Source organism: Athene cunicularia (genome assembly GCF_003259725.1).
Source record: "Athene cunicularia isolate RWA chromosome 22 unlocalized genomic scaffold, athCun1 chr22_part1, whole genome shotgun sequence".
NCBI lineage: Eukaryota > Metazoa > Chordata > Aves > Strigiformes > Strigidae > Athene > Athene cunicularia.
In genome coordinates, this window is record NW_020799128.1 from 2,005,940 (window position 1) to 2,025,444 (window position 19,505).

At 39.6% G+C, this 19,505-nt stretch overlaps 1 protein-coding gene across 4 annotated transcripts in view; it reads right to left on the bottom strand.

The window, feature by feature from the left end:
• Window positions 1–19,505, bottom strand: part of PPP2R2A (protein phosphatase 2 regulatory subunit Balpha) — a 48,359-nt gene that overhangs the window by 6,333 nt on the left and 22,521 nt on the right. For 2 of the 4 annotated variants that reach the window (XM_026863065.1, XM_026863063.1), the window contains exon 3: window positions 3,159–3,256. In XM_026863065.1, coding sequence (XP_026718866.1) covers window positions 3,159–3,256 — 98 coding nt within the window. The other 2 variants (XM_026863062.1, XM_026863066.1) reach the window with 2 other exon arrangements.

Consider the following 19,505-nt stretch of genomic DNA (forward strand, 5'->3'; position numbering starts at 1 on the left):
TTTGCCACAAATATCCTTTGATGTAAAACTTGCCTTATTTTAACGAGCCTGTAGAACAGACGAAATGAGGGTCATCTCTTTTGCAAGAACTTGATTAGAGTTTCTACTATTTTGGCTAAGAAAGCATCAGAGAAGAGACAGTTATTGCAGCAGCTTTTGATTCCTAAAGTTTCCAGAAACTCCCCTCAGCCACATGAATAATATCTTCAGCAAGTTCTCCTGTTAATTCCCAGCAGCTGAACTTACAAACTAACACTTTGCCTAAATATTCCAGGCATTGTAAGTTTGGTTTGGTTTTTTTTGTGGTGTTGGGGTTTTTTTGTTGCTTTTTTTTAAAAAAAAAAAAAAAAGAAAAGAAAAATAAAATCTTTATCATTCTCTCATCTTTTATTTTCCCACCTTTGTTTTTTTAAGGAGACTATTCCCCAAAAGAAACACACAGCCACACGTATGGCAAATCTACTCTGTGGGGAAGTTCAGCTTGCAAGGCACACTATGGAAATCCCACGTGCCACCACAATTTAACACAGGCAGCTCCACTAGTCTGGTTTATAATCTCCACAGTCCCTGAGACCTTCTGAACTGCTCGAAAAGCTTTTTCTTCCTCATTCTGGAGATACCAGTGGGGGGAAAAAATAAAGCTTAACACCTCTGCTGAATACATCTTTGACATTCAAAGTCATACCTGCAGTTAGCCTGATCAGGATGGAACTGTCTGGAAAACTAAAAAACCTTCCAACTTTCACAATTCCTCTTTCTAAAAGCTATTATTTTGGCAGTGGTTTCTGAGCACTAGTACTGCACGGTATGGACTGAACCTTAAATTCCCTCCAAGTGGGTAAGGTGACAGAAAACTGGCACCATTTCTGAAACAGCACTCACTAGGTGTACCTGAAATCAATTCAAGCTTAATTTTGTGATATATTCCTGTTCCACCCACTTGAAGAGGTTGCACCATCAGATGCCTTTCTTGTGATATGTGCTTGACTACAGACTTCGCTCCTTCCTTCTCGTGTGTCTCATGTCCATCCATTCATTTAATCCCTCAATACCTCACTAAAACAGACTTGATATGATCCTCGCTAGCCCACATTTGTCACATTCCCTGCATCATTTTCTCTTGCTTCATACCCTTACATTTATAGCTGGCAGGAATTCTTACACTTCACAGTAAGCTGTGGGGAAGGGAAAAGTGGACAAAATGCTTAGAAATACCAACTATACTGGCTTTCCCACCCTAGGGAATGGAAGGAAGTGTTCTAAGCTTCAGTTAGACCTAACAAGTTAAGCAGGGTTGCTGCCTAGAACAGGCGACTTCTAAAGTCAATCTATAGTGCTTTAGGAAATGCTGCTCAGGATTCAGTGAACTTTCCTTCAATTCCATACTTACCATAATAATAGTCTTAAATATACTTATTGTGTATTCTAGTAAAACTCTACAGGACTAGAATAATATATAAAAGCAGTTATATATGAAATCCATCTTTGGGATAAAAGATGATTTAAACCATCAGACCATCTCACAGCACTCAAAAAAAAAAATCAAAACAAGAAGAGGTGTTGGCCCAAGTGCCTTATGTTAAATTCCAATTTAGGTAATTACAGGCTGCCTACGCAAATTCCTCCTTCGGTTTCAATTAGATACAGTATTCATTTCCTGCCCCATACTTATGTAATGTCACTTGCTGCACCCTGCAGAAGGGCCGCCACGTTCCAGCCCAGAGGTGGCAGCATTATGGCAGCGGGTGAAGCTACTTGTGCTTGTGTAACTCTATACAGAGTACTTGTGCTTTCCTCCCCGCATGTGTGGTCTGTGAAGCGCTGTGGGGTGCAGTGTGATAGGAGGTGGTACAGAAATCCAACCAAAATACTTAAAACAATTGTCTTTTAGATACTCTTACATATAGAACTTGCTCTAGACAGTAGTGCACGTGAGTACTACTAATGCATTAGGGAATCCAGTCTCCATTGTTCATTCCCTAAACACCCAGGACTCAAATGATGCCAAAACCAATTCTGTGCAACTTCATCTGATAACTCAGGTGGTTCACACTAGAGCCAGATTCACAGCTTGGAAGGATGAGCCACAGGTTATGCATCAAACCCCAAACCAGTCATTTAAAGACACTGCACTTGAGAACAGGCAGTTAGCTATTTAAGCTGCACTTAAGGATCCTTAAAGGATGCAAGCTAAATCTCTAAGAGTTTAAAAAAAACTAAACCAAAACCAAACACAAGAGTTTGTGACTGGAATGTCGGGAAGATCGCAGTAAGGATACTCTGCACAGTCCCTTCATCTCGGACTCTGGCCACAGCAGCTCGGGAGGGGGTGGCCGGGCAGCAGCACCCCACTAGATGGCACCAACTGACCGCAGGGATCTCCTCACCAGGAGAGGGGCTGCCCTCGAATGGCAGAGCCCAACTTGTTCTGGGTGCTGCCGAGTTCTTAAGGCTTAGGGCATTCAGAATTGTAATGAAATGAAACACTAAGGAAAGAAGTAACAGCGTGGCTCTTCTAGGCAGTGAGATGACAGAAATGCCTTTTTATCCTCTCCCTGAAATAAATTCCAACCAAGTCAACCTCGAACTACATCCTTAGTTAGAAATCAAGCACTCCATCTCAGCTTTCCCACCTTCAACGTGGGAGTAGAGGCCCTTTCCTAGCAGTGGAAAATTTGTCTGTAGAATTCTGCAAAGACCAAAAGAACAAGTATAAAATGAAGAGATACTGTTGGTACTGTGACACTATGATTTTCCCTGACTGATACCAGAATAGAAAAGGACATCTCAGGTCATATTTACATACTCAAAGACACCTATTATTTCCCCAACTGCAGTGAAATCTGAAATAATCATCACAGCTGAGTCATTGTAAAACAACTAACTTCAGCTTCCCCAAGGTCTTTTTGTGCCTACCCCTTTTTTGTTTTCACTTTAAACACTCTTTAAGACCACAGCTAAAGTGTGTTTAAAGAGGAAATTAATTTCTAACAGAGTCCCAAAGTTCTCAATTTCTTCACTCTTAAATTTCACTTTCTTAATCACTTATTGCACAGGCATGCATTTTGTGTAAAGTTCTTTGTAAAAGCATGCTCCTTTTCTTTATGAATGAATAGGAATAGAACATACTTAATATACTTCAAATAGTTAACACTCACCTCCTGCTCCTGTTGAAAGATGACAACTCTACCTCCTTTGTCTCCTGTTGCTAACAGCTCTCCAGAATGGTTAAATTCTACTGTAGAAATTATATCCGCTGCACAGAACAAAAATAAACCCCACAAGTTAATAATTCTTCCAAGTGGCCAAGAAAGACATGATCATAAGTAAAAAAGAAAATGCATACTTCAATTCAGTTTAAGTATATTTATGTTACAAAATACAAGTATGGATTTCTTCAAAACTACACAAGTAATTTTTTTCAAGCTGTACATTTCAAAGCCAGTTACTAGTTCACCCTGCCAGAGTTATAAATTCACTGTTGTGTACTAAATAGTTTTAAAAGTTTTTATATTGTCACTTCTTACTGTTTTTCTGTTATGGCTACTACTCTAGTATAGTATAGAAATGGATTTTCAGTATGGACTGTAACACAGAGGCTCTGTATATACATATTCCTACCTTTATTTTCTCCTGCTAGAAGACTTAGATACAATCATTACACATCTGATCTCAAAGCCTTTTTTTTTTTTTTAAAGGACTCTACACATTTGGCAGCTGAAGGGCAAAACAGTAGGGTGGAGATGTTCAGACATCAGTGTCTAAGGAATGCAAGGAAGTGGAACAAAAATAGCTACAGAAAATTTGGAAATAAATTCAACAGACTGTCTCTAAAAAACCTAAGTTTCTCGTCTGGATGAGGAAGGTCTACATTACTACAAGTATTTCAATATAGAGTGCTAAAAATAAATTGTGAATATACACTGAAAAAGAAAAAAAAAACCAAGTCATGCCTAGTATCAAACTGATCTATTTACACAGCAAAAAGACAAAGAAGGGCAAGTCATGACTTAAGCTCAAGCACACAAATTCATGTTGTCAAATGCACACATGCCCCTCGTACTTCCAAACAGCAAAATCCGAAGCCAAACCATTCGTTTTTCAAACACCAACTTCAAATTGCAATGCAACTATATAAATCTGCAGAAGAAAGTACCTGAGATTTTTACATATGCAAATCTTCAGGCTGTTTTGTTTTCATGTCAGTCTAATGTAGATAAATGATGTATCCACGTTTTCTGTTGGATGGTTTCTTCATTCTCTGCTTTAGTGTTAAAAAATGTCTGGTGCGTGCTCTATGGACTGAAAGCTACTGCTAAACAAGAGCTACTCAGTCTGAATTCAAACTGGCACTATTGTGCAGCATATCACAGAAGCTATCTTATCACAGCGAGCAATAGGGTTATTTCATTTTGAAGCAGCAAAACATGCAGGATTTTCCTCTGATTCATTTTCATACCGAAACAAAGCTTACATCATTCCCGGGTTGTCCCAAACACATGGGCGGTGGCCTCTGAGGACATGAGCAAGCCCTTCTTTAATAACTGCATTACACAGCAGCTACAGCACGCAGCCTATCTGCCTGAAAACTGCACAGAGCAACGACAGCCTCAGCAAGCAGGCCAAACTGAGCCACAAAATCCTCAAGAGGCAAAAGATGCAGAGTCAGATTCTTGGCACGAACAGGTCTGTACAGCTCGGTTGAGTTTTCTATACATACAGCACAAGCTGCCATATAACAAAGGGTAAACGCAGGATTATCCTCTCTCCATCGACCTTCCCTTGCCATGATTACCTGGCACTGCTGAAACACACACAGGCTGAAATTTCTCAAAACCTCCATGTTAAGGACATAAATATGATGTAAGCTTGTATGTAGATAACCAAGGACCCAGATCACACATAGGAAAACCTTGATTTGAGTGCACGTAGTTGAGGGGGGGGTGTTTCCCCTGGAAGGTAACCATTACTTCAGCCATTCATACACATATTTGTGAACAAGATTAAGTCTGTAAGACTGCCTGCTGTTCAGATGAAGATACAGCATTCACTATCTACCTCTCCCAGGTGAACAGGGCATAAAGATAACATACAATTAATCAAATCCAGCATGTAGGAAGAGTGAAGTGCAAACCAAGCAGTCTAATTTTGACTATTCTGTACAACGCAAACCACGTTGTTGTAATCCTCTGGTAGGCTAAGACCTTAAGGAAGTTAGCAATTAATTGAAGAAAAACAAGGTAACTCATCTCTCAAAGAGAAGTAACCAGAATAATTACTGTTTTTAAAAAGTGAGAGATTTAACACTAAGCTATACCAGTCTTAGAGAAGACGATGCAGCAAGTTATCGGCAGATCTAAACATATACATATAGGTGGAAACAGAATAGCAAATAGCAAAGAAAAATCTGCCTTAAACACCTTATAAATCCATCTAAGAATAGATGGATAAATTCATCATGGTACTTATTTGGTCAAAGTCACTGAAAAGTTTTACAAGGTCAAAAGCCTTAAGCTTGAAGCCTTATCATTAGAACAGGCAACAACAGCAGCCAGAAAGGACTAATTTAAGGGAAAAAACCCTCCATTTTCTTAGGTCAGCTGATGTAATACATATTGTATATTTATTATATACATAAGTAATATATATTGTATAATTATTTTAATAATTATACAAATCTCATATACAGCAGAAAGCTAACCACTTTTCAGTAACTGTTCTAGACATTCTGACTTTTTGCATTTATTTTAATTTTCAGAATCATCCAAGCTTCACCCGGGTCATCTCCAAGCTGATATACAAGTCCTGCTTTGTCTACAGACTCAACTGCATGAACAAACTTTCAGTACTGCCATCCCCACACCTCCTGAAAGTCCAGCAGGCTCAGTCAGTGGTGACAAGGTACTCAATCTCCAGTGCCTGATCGACACTACACAGAAGATATTTTCAAGTACTTGGATCAGTTTAAATTGGAAACAAAATACATTCCTTAGCAGCAATCACAAAAGAAAATTAATTAGTTTTTAAACTCAAGATACATCTAGAGAATCCAACGTGCCTTCTACGTTATAATCTTGGACCTTTCCAAGGACAAATCAAACATACTAAAAAAGTAGGCAGAAAAATTATTTCTGCTTAACTAGTCCCAAACCAGGGCTGAGATGCATATTTTAAACAAAAATCGGTACTGGAGAGCAAAGCAACCAAATCATACATTTATAAATCAAATAACTCACCATGAAGAATATTGTATTCCCATACCTTGGTCAAAGAAAGAGACAGACATCAAGGCACTGGTGTTGAACTGGGCGGATTTAATAGTGTTTGAGAATTGACAGGGGAAGCATTTCATCTTCCGCAGTGCACTGATTCGCTTGTGTATTCGCATCTGTATTAACACCCTCGTTGCCAAAAAAATAAATCAGTGTTATCCTTTCCGTTTCAAATGGTAACTATAATTCCGGTGATAGTTACATGTAGGGTTATTTTAGTCCTTCAGCACCGCAACCGGCAAAAGAGCATCTATAGAACGCGCTGCCTTCTCTCTGCCTCCTCCCTTTTGTGCATGCTATTTTTGCTACAGTCTCTAGGTGGGAGTCTTGCAAACACAGAGGGTGGCCCTCACTGCCCAGAAGCTTGTAAATGATCCCTTCTATACGCCAAGAGCATTAGGGAGGAATATCTGAGGGAGAAGCAGATGTATTGTCACCAACACCAACGGCGTTTGGAAATATGATGCATTCTATTGTTCACTGCTGAATTCATCTCTCTTCTTCAAGTACCAGTATCAGATAAATAACCACCCAAACCTTATCTGATAACCATACCCCTCAGAGGATACAGTTAGACAGCATTATCTGTTAACAGACTTCCACAAAGTTACCCATGCCCTGGAGATCAGATTTGTGCCTCTCCTCAAGCATCCTGAGCTATCTTTGACACCAAAGATGAAGTGCAGCATTTCAGGTGCTGAAATACTTAAATACTGAAATGCTTAAAGCACTGCAGGGCAACATCAAACATACAAGACGACAACACCATTCTGACAAAAGCAAAAAACATTAACAGAAATGTGTATCTACATTCCTGTGGTGTACCTGCAACACCTGTACTAAGTTTCTCCCTCTTGCATAACTTGGGATAGCTTAGGGGTTACTTAAAAGTACTTCTTTGCACAGAGGGATACAGTTGTCCTTTAGTTTCACTTAAATATCCCTTCATAGACACTTGTAACACTGTAGAAACACTTCTGAGACTAATACATACTTCCAGATAATGGTTTTCAGTCATCTGAAAGCAAGGAGAGGGGGGGGAAATAAATAATAAAATCACCTACACAACATGAAGTCCATTTGCTGTTGCTGTACATGTACATCACAGCGGGGAAAGTATTTTGCAGCCCGTTGAGTAAAATGCTATGACTCAAACACAGAACAACTGCACAGTTGTACCCCTACCTCAACACTACAGCCAAACCAAGCCAGTGACCCTAAAAATCCCACCAAACCGTACAGAGAAGCCTCTGGTCCTGACCTATCAGCACGCCCACGGGCAGAGTCTGCTTTCCCAGGAGTCCTCAAAACCTCCTGACAGTTCTCCCAGACACTGCACCTACAGTTCCTTGCAGCTGCTGCCGAGGTTGCTTTTTCTTCACACATGGTCTTTATTTTCACAACCTGCTCTAAGTTTTTTCTGTATTGCTCCAATAACAGATCTTCCCTTTCAGTGCTCTAATACCAAAACGAGGCAAGGTCTGGACACTTCCCTTCACTAGATTCAAGAGTACGTTTTCCCATGGTAGACATGGAGACAAGAACCTGAAGAACCAAAGGGATCAAAACAGGGTGTCCAGCTTTCACAGGGAATGGGGTGGGGCAAGGAAAACCTTTATCTCAAAGTTTAGATAATGTTTAAAGTAGCATGTTCGCAGCTCACCATGTGAAAGGGAGATATACCAGAAGCTCCCAAGCCATTCTCAACCTGTGGCAGACACACACTTCTGCTGATTAATCATCCCACAAGAGAACAACCACTCAGCACAAACCTAACCCGTTTCCAAGTGGGCTTCTGAAAATAATCAGACTTCCAGAATTTTTAGTCAGTATTTATTACACCAATTTTTTTTTGCTATTTTGATTAATTCGGCTGTTGCATCAGACAGGATACTGATGGTTTGAAAAACTGAGGGGCTGGGCCAGTGCACGTATGAAAGATGATCAATTCTAATGAAAACAGGCAGATGACACTGTTCAAAGATAAAGGAATCTGACAGATCTCTTAAAAAGAAAGCAGTGTTTGAAGTAAGAAAAACTCAGTAACAGATATTAAAAAACATTTTCACACTTAGGGGGCCTTCCACACTCTTCGGTGAATGCTGAAGAACCACCACACATCCACTATCACCAGCAAGTTTCCTGAAATACTAGAGAAAGGGTTGTGCTGAAGTTTTACCACTGTCAACAAGTCTATGGAATATGAGAGTAAAACAGCTTTATCAATCCAAACAAGCAAAAAAATACTGTAATCCAATGACTTAGTTCCAGAAGGCCCACTGTGAACATGAAAAGCAATTCTGTATTAAATTTGTTTCCAATAATAGAATAAAAGGTATTTTATTAGTACAGAAGAGGCTATCTATTTTAATGTACCATGAACTTTATATAAACTCTGCTTATAAAACATGCTTGGTAGGCAAAACATGTCACCGACTCTACAGCAGCAAGTCAATCATGGCACTGAACAAAGAGCGTCTTTATTTCACTAGACCTAAAAGGTTTCTGTGCAAGTTTTTGGAATCACGTTGATCTGCTGCCTAAGCAGAGAGCAAGTAAATCAGTATGTTTACACAAGTGGAGCAATCTCCTGATGTTTCCAAGGACTGAACAAAGAATTGTAGTATTTAAAAAGCATTTTGGTACTTCTTCATTGTTTATACACCTTCCCAGTGGCTCAAAATATCATTTCTGGAATTTTCCAAAGCAGCAACTCAAACAACTCTCATCCATAACATAGAGCGTATCACTTACAGGTTGGTAATTCTGTCCTAAGGAGAAAAAAGACAATTCACCGACCAAATGTGGAGCCCGCTTCCTCAGTTTGTCAGCCTTAGTATAAAGAAGCTATTTTGATCAAGCTAAACATCAATTGATCATGCCAAGGATACTTCAGAAACTGTCTGGAATGGGAAACATTAAGCAACTAACTTTTAGGATTATTATTTAAATCCAAGGAAGCTCCAAAATCCTCAAATTGAGGAAGCAACACAGGAATGGATAAACATCCTGAGGGACGAAGATAGGGAAATATTTTAATTCAACCCATGATTACTGAGCATACCTGAACCATTCTTCCCAGATTATCTCTAAAGATAAAGTCAACATGCTCAAAACTCAGCAAGAGCATCTACCCAGGAGAACTTGCAGACCTTAAGTGTCTGGAAAACGCTTGTGAGTTGTCTGGTGCTTTCTAATCCAGGGTAAAGCAAAACATTCCAGTTTCAAGCTACTGAACAGATGCAGCTTCCAAAAATTCGAGCTCAAGTAACAGTGACAGAAAATTGTGACTTTTTATTGGAATTTCTTGATTGCAGTAATGATTTTGTTTCATTGTTGGAGAAAAAAAACAACTAACCAAAACACTAGAGAAAACACAAAAGCTCATCCAAGCTTCAAATACTTTAAAACGCCACACAATGCACTCCATGTCTGAGTCATCCCAACATCACCCCACTGTTTCCATGATTTTGATTTACCACACCTATCAAGAGTCCTCACATATTGTGTATTAAGTCTCTGAAGCTAGATAGCAAAGTGTTAATCTCAAAGTGAACAGGAAGGCTGTTTAAACAAGATTAAGAGTGGCTACACATGTGTTTGTAAAGAAGAGAGCTTCCAACACAGGATACCAGAACTGTATGCACCAGGGAAAGAATAAATGGCAAGCCCTATTTAGTACTGATGGTATAAAAGAAAACACCCTCTGCATTCCAGCCTCATGCCTAATTTATGTATGTAGAGAGGGGGAAGGGAACACAAGGATTGTATACTTTAAAGTTACCATGACCGCTTTTACTATTGACTTCATTTCCCTTTTCTTCATTCACTTTCAAGAGTGATTCTCTGCATTCATTCCGTCTCTCAGAAGTGACTAGGCAACAAAACCAAAGGCAGCTGGGATAAGGCATTCCTACTGTTCAATTTACTTCTCAAGAGTCATTCCAGAAGTCCTTTAAATAGATCTCTACTAGGGGAGCGTATTAAAAATATATTATTTCCTCAGAAATATAGGGACAGGATGAAATACATGCAACGGAGAGGTAAAGAAAGCTGTTACCGTTGTGGCAAAAATTCTCACTCCTGTGCGTGAAGCACTGCAAGAGCCAGCTGGTTCCTTGTTCTCTCCGAAGTACCAGTCCCGCAGTACTGCTGCACACAAAGAGCACAAAGCTCCCCTCCTTACCAGGGAGGGGAGGGGAATTTGTACGATGGCCAGCCACCTTCACACTGCTGCTGGCCCCACCACTGTTAGAACACAACTATGCGGGAGCTGAAGGCGCAGTTTAAGCAGCAGACAGTAATTAAGCCGGTTTTGTTGGCCTGTGCAAACCTGGGAAATCTACACACAGGGAGAAAGATTGACAGAGTGTTCCCTAGCATCCGCATTCATTCCAAGTGCTCCAGGCCTTGTGATGCTGGAAACAGAAAACATGCGACCATCACGAACTCATCACTTCCCCCACTGATTCTGAAAGCATTCTGGTCCTGTTTGGTGAAGATGTATTTAAGTGTTGAGCCTCTCCTGGTCCTGTTTACGTACGTATCTATGTGTAACAGACACACAGAAGGTACCAGTCTCCAAAGAGTGAATACATGTAGTACTGCACATCTGAAGTTTACTGCATAAATTATTCACCTTAAGTAAAATAACCAAATATAAACCTTGTCAAGCAGTCCTAAACCCCCATACTTCCCCCATTTCTTGACCTTCGCTATATTCCTATTTGTTTGCTTTTATTCACTCTTTCTTCTCCCCTTCTCTCTCCAACTTTGCCAGTTCTTTGAGGAAAAAACTAATACTTTCCAGAACAGGCAAGTCCTAGTTCAACTAGGAGTTCAGTTTTGAAAGCCTGAGTGATTTACTCATCATTACACATCTTATTTTTAACCTTCTATTCAGTTCCCTAAAATAAAGGGTTGGCCTCTCTTGATAAAGCTTTTTTCCTACAGCTTCCTAAGTTACATTAACATGACCGATGCCTACCTTGCAACTCTGATTCAGTTTGCTGGGGGCTGACAGGTAAGCAGGGCTCTACTCTTAAAGGCAAAGCAAGGCTCACACAGTATCCTTTAGTACACCACATCCTTCTGTGACCACGCTTTATGCTGTCACATCGACACACCAGCAGTGACAGTAAGAACTCTTATCATCAGCCTTCAGAAGTAGGAGCTTGAATTCAGTCACTTTAATGGAAGCAGGAACAATACAATCCAAAGGGAAGGAATCAGGACTGTAAGACAACTATTTCATAGGCCACACGCATATTAGGATGGCTTAGAACTTACAGATGCATTTAGAACATGTTCTTCGATAGTCTGGAGATAACACAACTTCTATACTAAGCTCAAAACAATGTTATTCTGTGGTTTTGTGGATTTATGCAAACAACTATTTTTGTTAAGCCTCGGGACTTCTTCGAAAACACAACAGTTACTGAGCAGCAAACTTCCCTTCCACTGAAATAATACAGCGATACCAGCCTTAATCTTGTTGCCTTTGGTTTTATGTAAGGCTAGTAATTCTCCTAAACAGCTTTACTAGGCTCAGTGCTCAGAGAAGAAAACAACTCCAAATGCATCTGCCCTATGCAACAGAAGCTGCTCCTGACTGCAAAGCAATAGCGAGAAGATGGCATTAGAACTGCAGAGAATTGAACTGAAATAGAAGTGACTCTCAAAACCCTTTACAAGTTGCAGTAATAATGAATATGCAGATGCAATATTTTACCAAGGTAATAGTAAAGCAGGGAACAGAATCACTACCCACCAAAACACAGTGCCTCCTATCTGAGAGCAACTCTCTACGCATTCAGAAATCTTTAAGTGATCTTAAGTTAACCAGGATATCAAAGCAGCTTCTCACTGAAACACAACTCATAGAACGCACACTCTATGTTCAGTCTTACAATCTAAGCTGCCTCGGGAGTAGCATACCGAACATTTTAATTCTTGTGTTTGGTAAACAATTGCTGTGCCTCACTGGGCAACTGCTGTTTGTGGGCCAACATCAGTAAGCTTCGATACCTCCATTCAGGTCAAGTTTCCACCATCAAATGTATCACTAGTTTGCCCCATGGTCCCTTTTCAGACCAAGGCAAGAGGCCAACAACAAGCCTGATAACACAACAGCAACTTTCAGAAGTAGCAGGAATCACTACAGGGAACACTAATCACCACCTCTGACAGGCATTACCCACCACCTCAAACTTTTGTCAATGATCCCGATCACATTTCAGTTACATTAAGCAGCTTGGTTTTGCTAACAGAGTTCATTAAGACTGAACTCAAGGCATCAGATGAGCAGATCTGATGAGGGGGCAGGGCAAGGAACACACTCAGGAGCAACCACATCTCCAGACAAAACAATTGTATTTGCAAAAGGCTATTGAGCTAACAACCAAAATGCAATTTCTGCATTTCTGTCTATATGTACACATTCTCCAAGCTGACACTTAAAACAGTTCCCTAAACAAGGTCAGAATTCAGCATTGCTAGAACAGAAAGGAAATTGATTTAAACCTCAGACCACTGGCTTCCTGTCTCCATCTATAGTAGGAAATTCAAAGTCTCCAGTACACGTCTCCAAGACACCTGTGGTGGCATAGAGAAAAACAGAGATGACAAACAGTAGCAAGTCAAAGCACTCCGAAAACAATGTGTCATACACCAACGTGAACTGATTGGTCCATGCTTCCTACTACTTAAAATGACATAAAATCGCTTTAAAGTTTCATCTTTGTGAAAGGAGCTAAAGCATTCACATTAAAAATTAGTATGAGCTTTGGGAATGAATGTTTACACCTTAAATTAATTTAAAAATCTGATCCACCATGAACTGGTGAAGCAATACCTGTACCACAACCACTGTAACCACTGGGCTGTATGTATCTCACTGTAGAGGTTTTATTTCCGCTCACCAAATCTGGCACTGCATTCTAGAATTCCTTTTATGCAAACTTCATTGCAAACCTACAGAGGAAAAAACCTACTAGGGCTAGTAGATGTTAGCTGAAAACAAACCTGAACTGGTGCCTTGAAACCATTTCATCTGATAAGTGAATTAAAGTTTGGGGTTTGATTTTTTTTAAACCCTCAGTTATTAACAAAGTGCTTCAAAAATTACTGTGAAAAATCCTCTAATATTAAACTCATAACAACAGCAGGCAGAAGAATGCTCTCTCTATATAAACAAATGTAAAGCTGTTTGGATAGAAATCATTAACCCTCGTCACCCCGATTAATTACATTCTATTTTTAAACCTTAAGACATTACTGCAGTTCCTTTCAGAACATATGCATAGGAAACCAACAGGCAAATTCCCTTCTTCCACCAGGTGAATGAGAATAAATTGACCACGGCAGGATCCTTAGTTCACAAGAAGCTGCAAACCAACCAAGCTCCCAGTACCTTGTCCACCCCTAAGCTAGACCTCATCTAGCTGAGAGCATGGAGGAAGGAGCCGTCAGTCTAATCGCATTCAGAGAAGCGGGAAGCTAAATACATTTACAAGAGATCAGTCCAGATTGAAACGCCACAGAAAAACTACTGCTGACTTGGCTGCCCACACTTCGGCTCTGCGTATTTAACTAATAAGGTTAACTTTGCTCCAGCATTAGTTGGTGTAGAAAACGTAACATGCTGTGGAACTAGCGAAACATTAGTTGTAGCCCTATCAGTGCAGTTTCCGAGTCCTGTGGGAGCTGCCCTCACATATTACTAGGACCTCTGAGGGTGTATTTTAGACATATGCCTAAGCTGATCTATCCTGTGATCCTTCCCATCCTGGAATTGAAGGGGGGGGGGGGGGGGTGTGGTGAAGCTTCTTACAGTCCTCCACAACTCTGGAAGACCACCGCTATCCAAATAATTCAATATGCACATAACAGCAAAGCGGAGACATTACCAGTCCAAGACAACCATTTTTCAACTCAACACAAGCTACATCAGCCTGAAAATACCTCAAACTCAATAATAAGGGATTATTTAATACCTGACAAGAATTCCTTCAGTCTCTAAAGGCATCCTGTGCCTTGAAAACACAAATAGTATTTTTCTGGACTTTTCCAATACCCTACGAAAGGCAGCGGAACCTCAAGGTGGTCTGAAGCATTACCCAGATCTTTCTTACTCAAATAATTTCTAGTCTTTGCAAGAGGGCTCTAAGTTTTAACTTGAGGAACAAACCTAGTTAGGAAAGCAACAACCAAGACAATTTCCCCTCTTTAGATCTTCATTACATAGGTTTAGAGTTTTTCCCCTGAAGAATACCCTAAAAGAAATTTAATTTTCAAATGAATGGAATTTTACCTTATTAGTACTACAAGTGTATTTAGAAAGACTAACACACATGCATACATACACTGCATGAACATTTTACTAGAGACAGAAAGAAAATGATGAGCATTTAGTTTAAATCTCTTAATAGACATGCTTCCCCAAACTGGAATATCCCTTAAAATACGACAGGAAGTGCCTATTTGCTTTTCCTATTCACACTAATTCAGGTCTATTGTTGGCTGAAACAAAGGTCTTTCAACCTGCATCACCCGTTCCCAGGACATTTGACACCAGTTTATTAATATCATAAACATAAGAGGCAGAAGTGGCAGAAATCCAGACCCACTCCTGGTACCCGTCCTAAATAACCTTAGAAAGGCGGGTGAATAATCTTACAGGTTGTGGAACTACAACATTTATTCACAACTAGGAACAAGCAGTTAAAGATCACAGCTTCTCCTTGAGCCTGTTCTTTGCAGCCACTGCAATACTATAGAACAAAAAAAACCAAAGTTCAAGTCTGTCCGCAAGTTTCTCTCCCTCCAAACAGCACAACTGTTCAGCTTTTAAACAAAAAAGTAATCGACAGCAAATCCAGCATTCAGCCATTTTAAAATACCAGTCAGTTATCCAATGTGAAAGCTATTGTGGGGTTCAGTTTTCTGAACATAACAAAATTCACTACTGAGCTTCCAACCTATGAAGCTTAAACCTATTTTCAGGTGGGGAAAGGGGAAGAGTTGTCCTCCTACTCAGAATGTTTCACATCAAGTTTTGCATTGAACCCCTTTCAATTGCAGTGAAATCTCCTCTTCACTCAAGTTTAGGATTACCAAAAAAAGATTGTGAACAGTAGTTTACAGCTTTTGGATAACATCACCTTCAGAGGCTATGCACCCCCAAGTTAAGTTGCAATCTAACACTGTCAGAAAGGACGGTTTCGATGTGAAATCCAAACGAAAAGAACAGAAACATGAAGTTGAGAATAAACTGCCTAAGCAACACCTGTCTTTAAAAACCTAAATGCACTATAATTAATTTATTCATTTTGAAAGCATCATCTACTAAATAAAAAGCCATTTGATATTTTAGATAGCTGGCCTAGGTATGCCTGTGTCCTGCTCTCGTCACAGCACACATCAGTTACACTTAACCTGGAAAAATCAAGTGTCCCTGTTTAGATGCAAACACAGGCTTCCATCAAGTGCCACAGAATTCTGGCAACAAACAAAGTTTCTAACAGCCCAGAACAGTCATATAACCACGCCTTCCTGAGTGGCTTAAATACACTAAAAAACTGCAAACAAACACATGTTCTTTGGTGCTGTAGCAATAAAACTCTACCTAAAAACAACTCGTTTTTTTTAAAATCCCCAAGTGAAATCTTAGCTAATATGTAAACCCAGTAGCATATATAGTCTAGGGTTTGCTTGAAGGGGGAAACTGGCCATGTTCGTGTTCTCTGCTTCTACTGTTTATAGTATAAAGGAAGCACTTTAAGTATTACTGCAGACATGGTGATAACCTGACTAAATGACACCACAAAGAAAAAGAGCTTCCTCCTCTTGGAATTTTCCTGTTTCAAACATCTGCTGTCACAGGGATTGTGCCTTGCAACCACACATGATCCCTTTAAACAAAGTAATTGTACTAAGCAGTACGAGACACAGTCCATACTACTTGTATTTCCGTTACAGAAACACAGTTCAGACAGCAAAACCTACACTGATTTGAGAGGTCTTCCTGGACAAAGATGTCAGAAGGGTTAAGTTATATCTGTATTGTGTAGAATTAGGGTTAAGGTTAGTTGGAGAGTTACGCATCATTTTTGTCCTTTGTACAACTACATACAGATTATACATATCTAATTATAGGGGAACAAAATTAACTCTAGCAGGAACTAACTTCATGCCCCCAGTTGCTTCATATTAAGATGCCCTTTAGGTGCCTGAATGTTCTGTCACTATCTCTCACAAAACTGAGGAACATACTAAGCAATACAAGGAGAATTGAGACAAAAAGGCTTACAGATAAGAGATTTTATTATTTCTGCTCTAACACAGCATTTATCTAGCCCTAGTGCTCTGGTATGAGACTTGTTCCAACATATTTTCTGCCTGCAGAGCTTTACTTTACAACATGTCATTAATAAAGCTACAGCAAAACTGTTTCTGCATATCTTATCTCCAAGGAAAGTAGCATCTCAATTTTAACACTGCCAAGAACAAAAATTCAGGTTTACTGATTTTCCAGAATAAACTTTATGGTGGAACCACGAAATTAAATAGCCTCTACGCAGGGGAGAACAGCGCGGCCATTTCTGACCTCTCTGAAAAGGTTCTTGCTGACCTGCAGATAAAGGACTTCCTATTAACCATAGCAGAGCTATTCAGGAGACCAGAACTCCATCTCAAGGCACTGCTCGCTGGAAAAACTGTACTCTTAGAGAGAAGTCGCAGACCTACATACTCCCCAGGCTCCTTCAGGGTTTGTACGTAATGTTTACAGAAGTGCTCCATAATTCTCATTAAACACGCTATGAAATCCAAGTTATACATAGTATGAGGATTCCCCAAAATGCATTAAAAGAATTGAACTAAGTTTTATTCAAGTTTTATTTCTTCTCACTGTGATAAACATGTTAGTAATGAATCTACTTTCTAAAATGGGGCTAATTATCCCTTGGTAGCAGAAGTGCTTTGCTGTATTGCCTAGCAGTTTTATTTATACTTCCATTTTCTTAGGGAACTGTTCTCAATATGTCTAGGAGGAATGCAAAAAAAAAAAAAATATGGAACAAAAAAAAAAATCTCAACAAGCTCAGAAACACCATCTAGGCCTTAAAAAAGAAAAAAAAAAAAGGTGTCAGCTGTTAAGCTGTTCTTCCCACAGTTATATCCAGTGAATTGCATGAAGTCACTGCCTTGTAAGGGTATCAGGGCTAATTTCCATCGAAGACCACTGTGCAGTCCCCACACAGAAGTTTTAAGTGCTCCTTCACCAAGTGATTTTAGACATTACAAAAAAAAAGTCATTCAAGACTATGGGTAGCTAAACTCTCAAATACATGCTTCTGAGACTGCAGAATCACCACAGATGAAGGCTGCTTAATAAACATCCAACAGAGGTAATAGGTATAGCTGAAAGATTTGCATTTAGAGAATGTACTAACAAGCTCCCAAGGTCCTGTCAGCCCTACCCTCTGTCATACCGTCCTCGCTCTGCTGTGACAGATGAAACACATTTGCTTGATAACCTGTGGCTGAGAAGGACACTGAAGACTCTACCACTAAGAGCATGGGTTTCACAAACACCAAAGTTATTTTCATGCTGATTCCCTTTAAAAGCTGATTTCAGATTTGTTAAAAAAAAAAAAAAATTATGAACAACAGGACTAGCAGAAAATCAGCCCTGTGACCTGGACAAAACACTGAAGTAGTTACCTCTTCTTCTAATTCACAAAATGTTTACAAGCTTCTCCTCAAGTCTACAAATTACCTTACTCAAGATGGCTTATACCGATTGTAACTGAAGATACAGGGACAACTCTTATGTAGGTATTACTTATTCAAGAGGATGTTCACCTACACAGTGCCAGAAAACCTGCACTACAAAATTAGCTGTGTATTAATTCACATAACCAAACATCCAATCAGTAAAAATTTTTAAAGGATGCTTTAATTTGTATGTCTTTTCATTGACAGAATAATTTCTATTTCAAGTTGGACTTACCTGAACTATTACCTAATGCCTAAAGTCATTACCTAATTAATTTTATTTTAAAAAAAAACAAACTTCAATACTAAAAGAAAAACATACCTGCTTCTGCTTACATTTGTTCATTTTTATTCTTTTTTCCTACGCTCAAGCCGGGCCTTGAAACAAATTTGAATCAGTAACTATTTACTTCTCAATTTCTGCCAACAGCCCCCCTCACCTCAACCTACGGAACCCCCCCTCACATCCACCGCATATCTACACGAAGTACACACTAATAACCGAGGCTGAACAGTCCCCTCAGAAGACCTTACTTTAGATCTTTTCAGGGGCTTGTTTGTGTTCTAAAGTAGTACGGAGCTATTTATGGAAAAATCTCTGCTGGAATCACAGCCAGAATTTCAATAGGCTGCACAGCACAGAAAAGCCAGCGGTTAGTTTTCTGTTTGCAAATAACAATATATTTGGAAATAACATACTGTGCTATTGTTTTGCATGTACATAACAGAAGCCTTCAGGCAATGCCTTTCTTGTCACCCAGAACGCTACAGACTAAGAGCACCCGGAGTATCTTCATGTTCTCTTTTTGCTGAAGCCATTCCAAAACGTATACAGCCAAGTTAAAAATCAGTAGCAGTATTTTAGAAAAAAATATCACAGTTTGGCAACGCCTTTCAAAATCAGCTACTAGAATTCTGTGACTTGGTGTGCGCTTCTGCTCTAGATATAAAAAACAACTCCCAGAAGCTATCATGCTGTTTCAGACTCTTGGGATACATTCTTTGACCAAAGCTTTTATTTCAGGTGCAAAAGCTAAGGCCAAAAATTTCTAAGGCTTTTAATCTTCGTGTGTAGAATGCAAGAGACCATTCTACCTCAGACAACATGCAAAGTGCCTCCTTCTAAGGAAGGAAAATGAAAGCAAAAATCACTCTTACCTACTATAGCGGAAGGGGGAGAGGGGAGGGAGGCAGGCACACTCACTAGATGAATTTCAGGCAGCTTGCCGGAGAGCACAGCGCCTGTGAAGGTCACAAGTACAACTGAAGTTTCCAGCAGAGATGAATACACAGTTCTGACTATTAAGTGACCGTGGAATAAAAATTCATGGGTACTTCACTCACTATGGACATTCACTCCTTTATCAGTTCATTTTAATACTTAATGCATTTTGAAGTAGCACTTGGAACCTGAAAAAACAGTCTTCCCTTTACCAGTTGTCTCTTCTTCCCCCC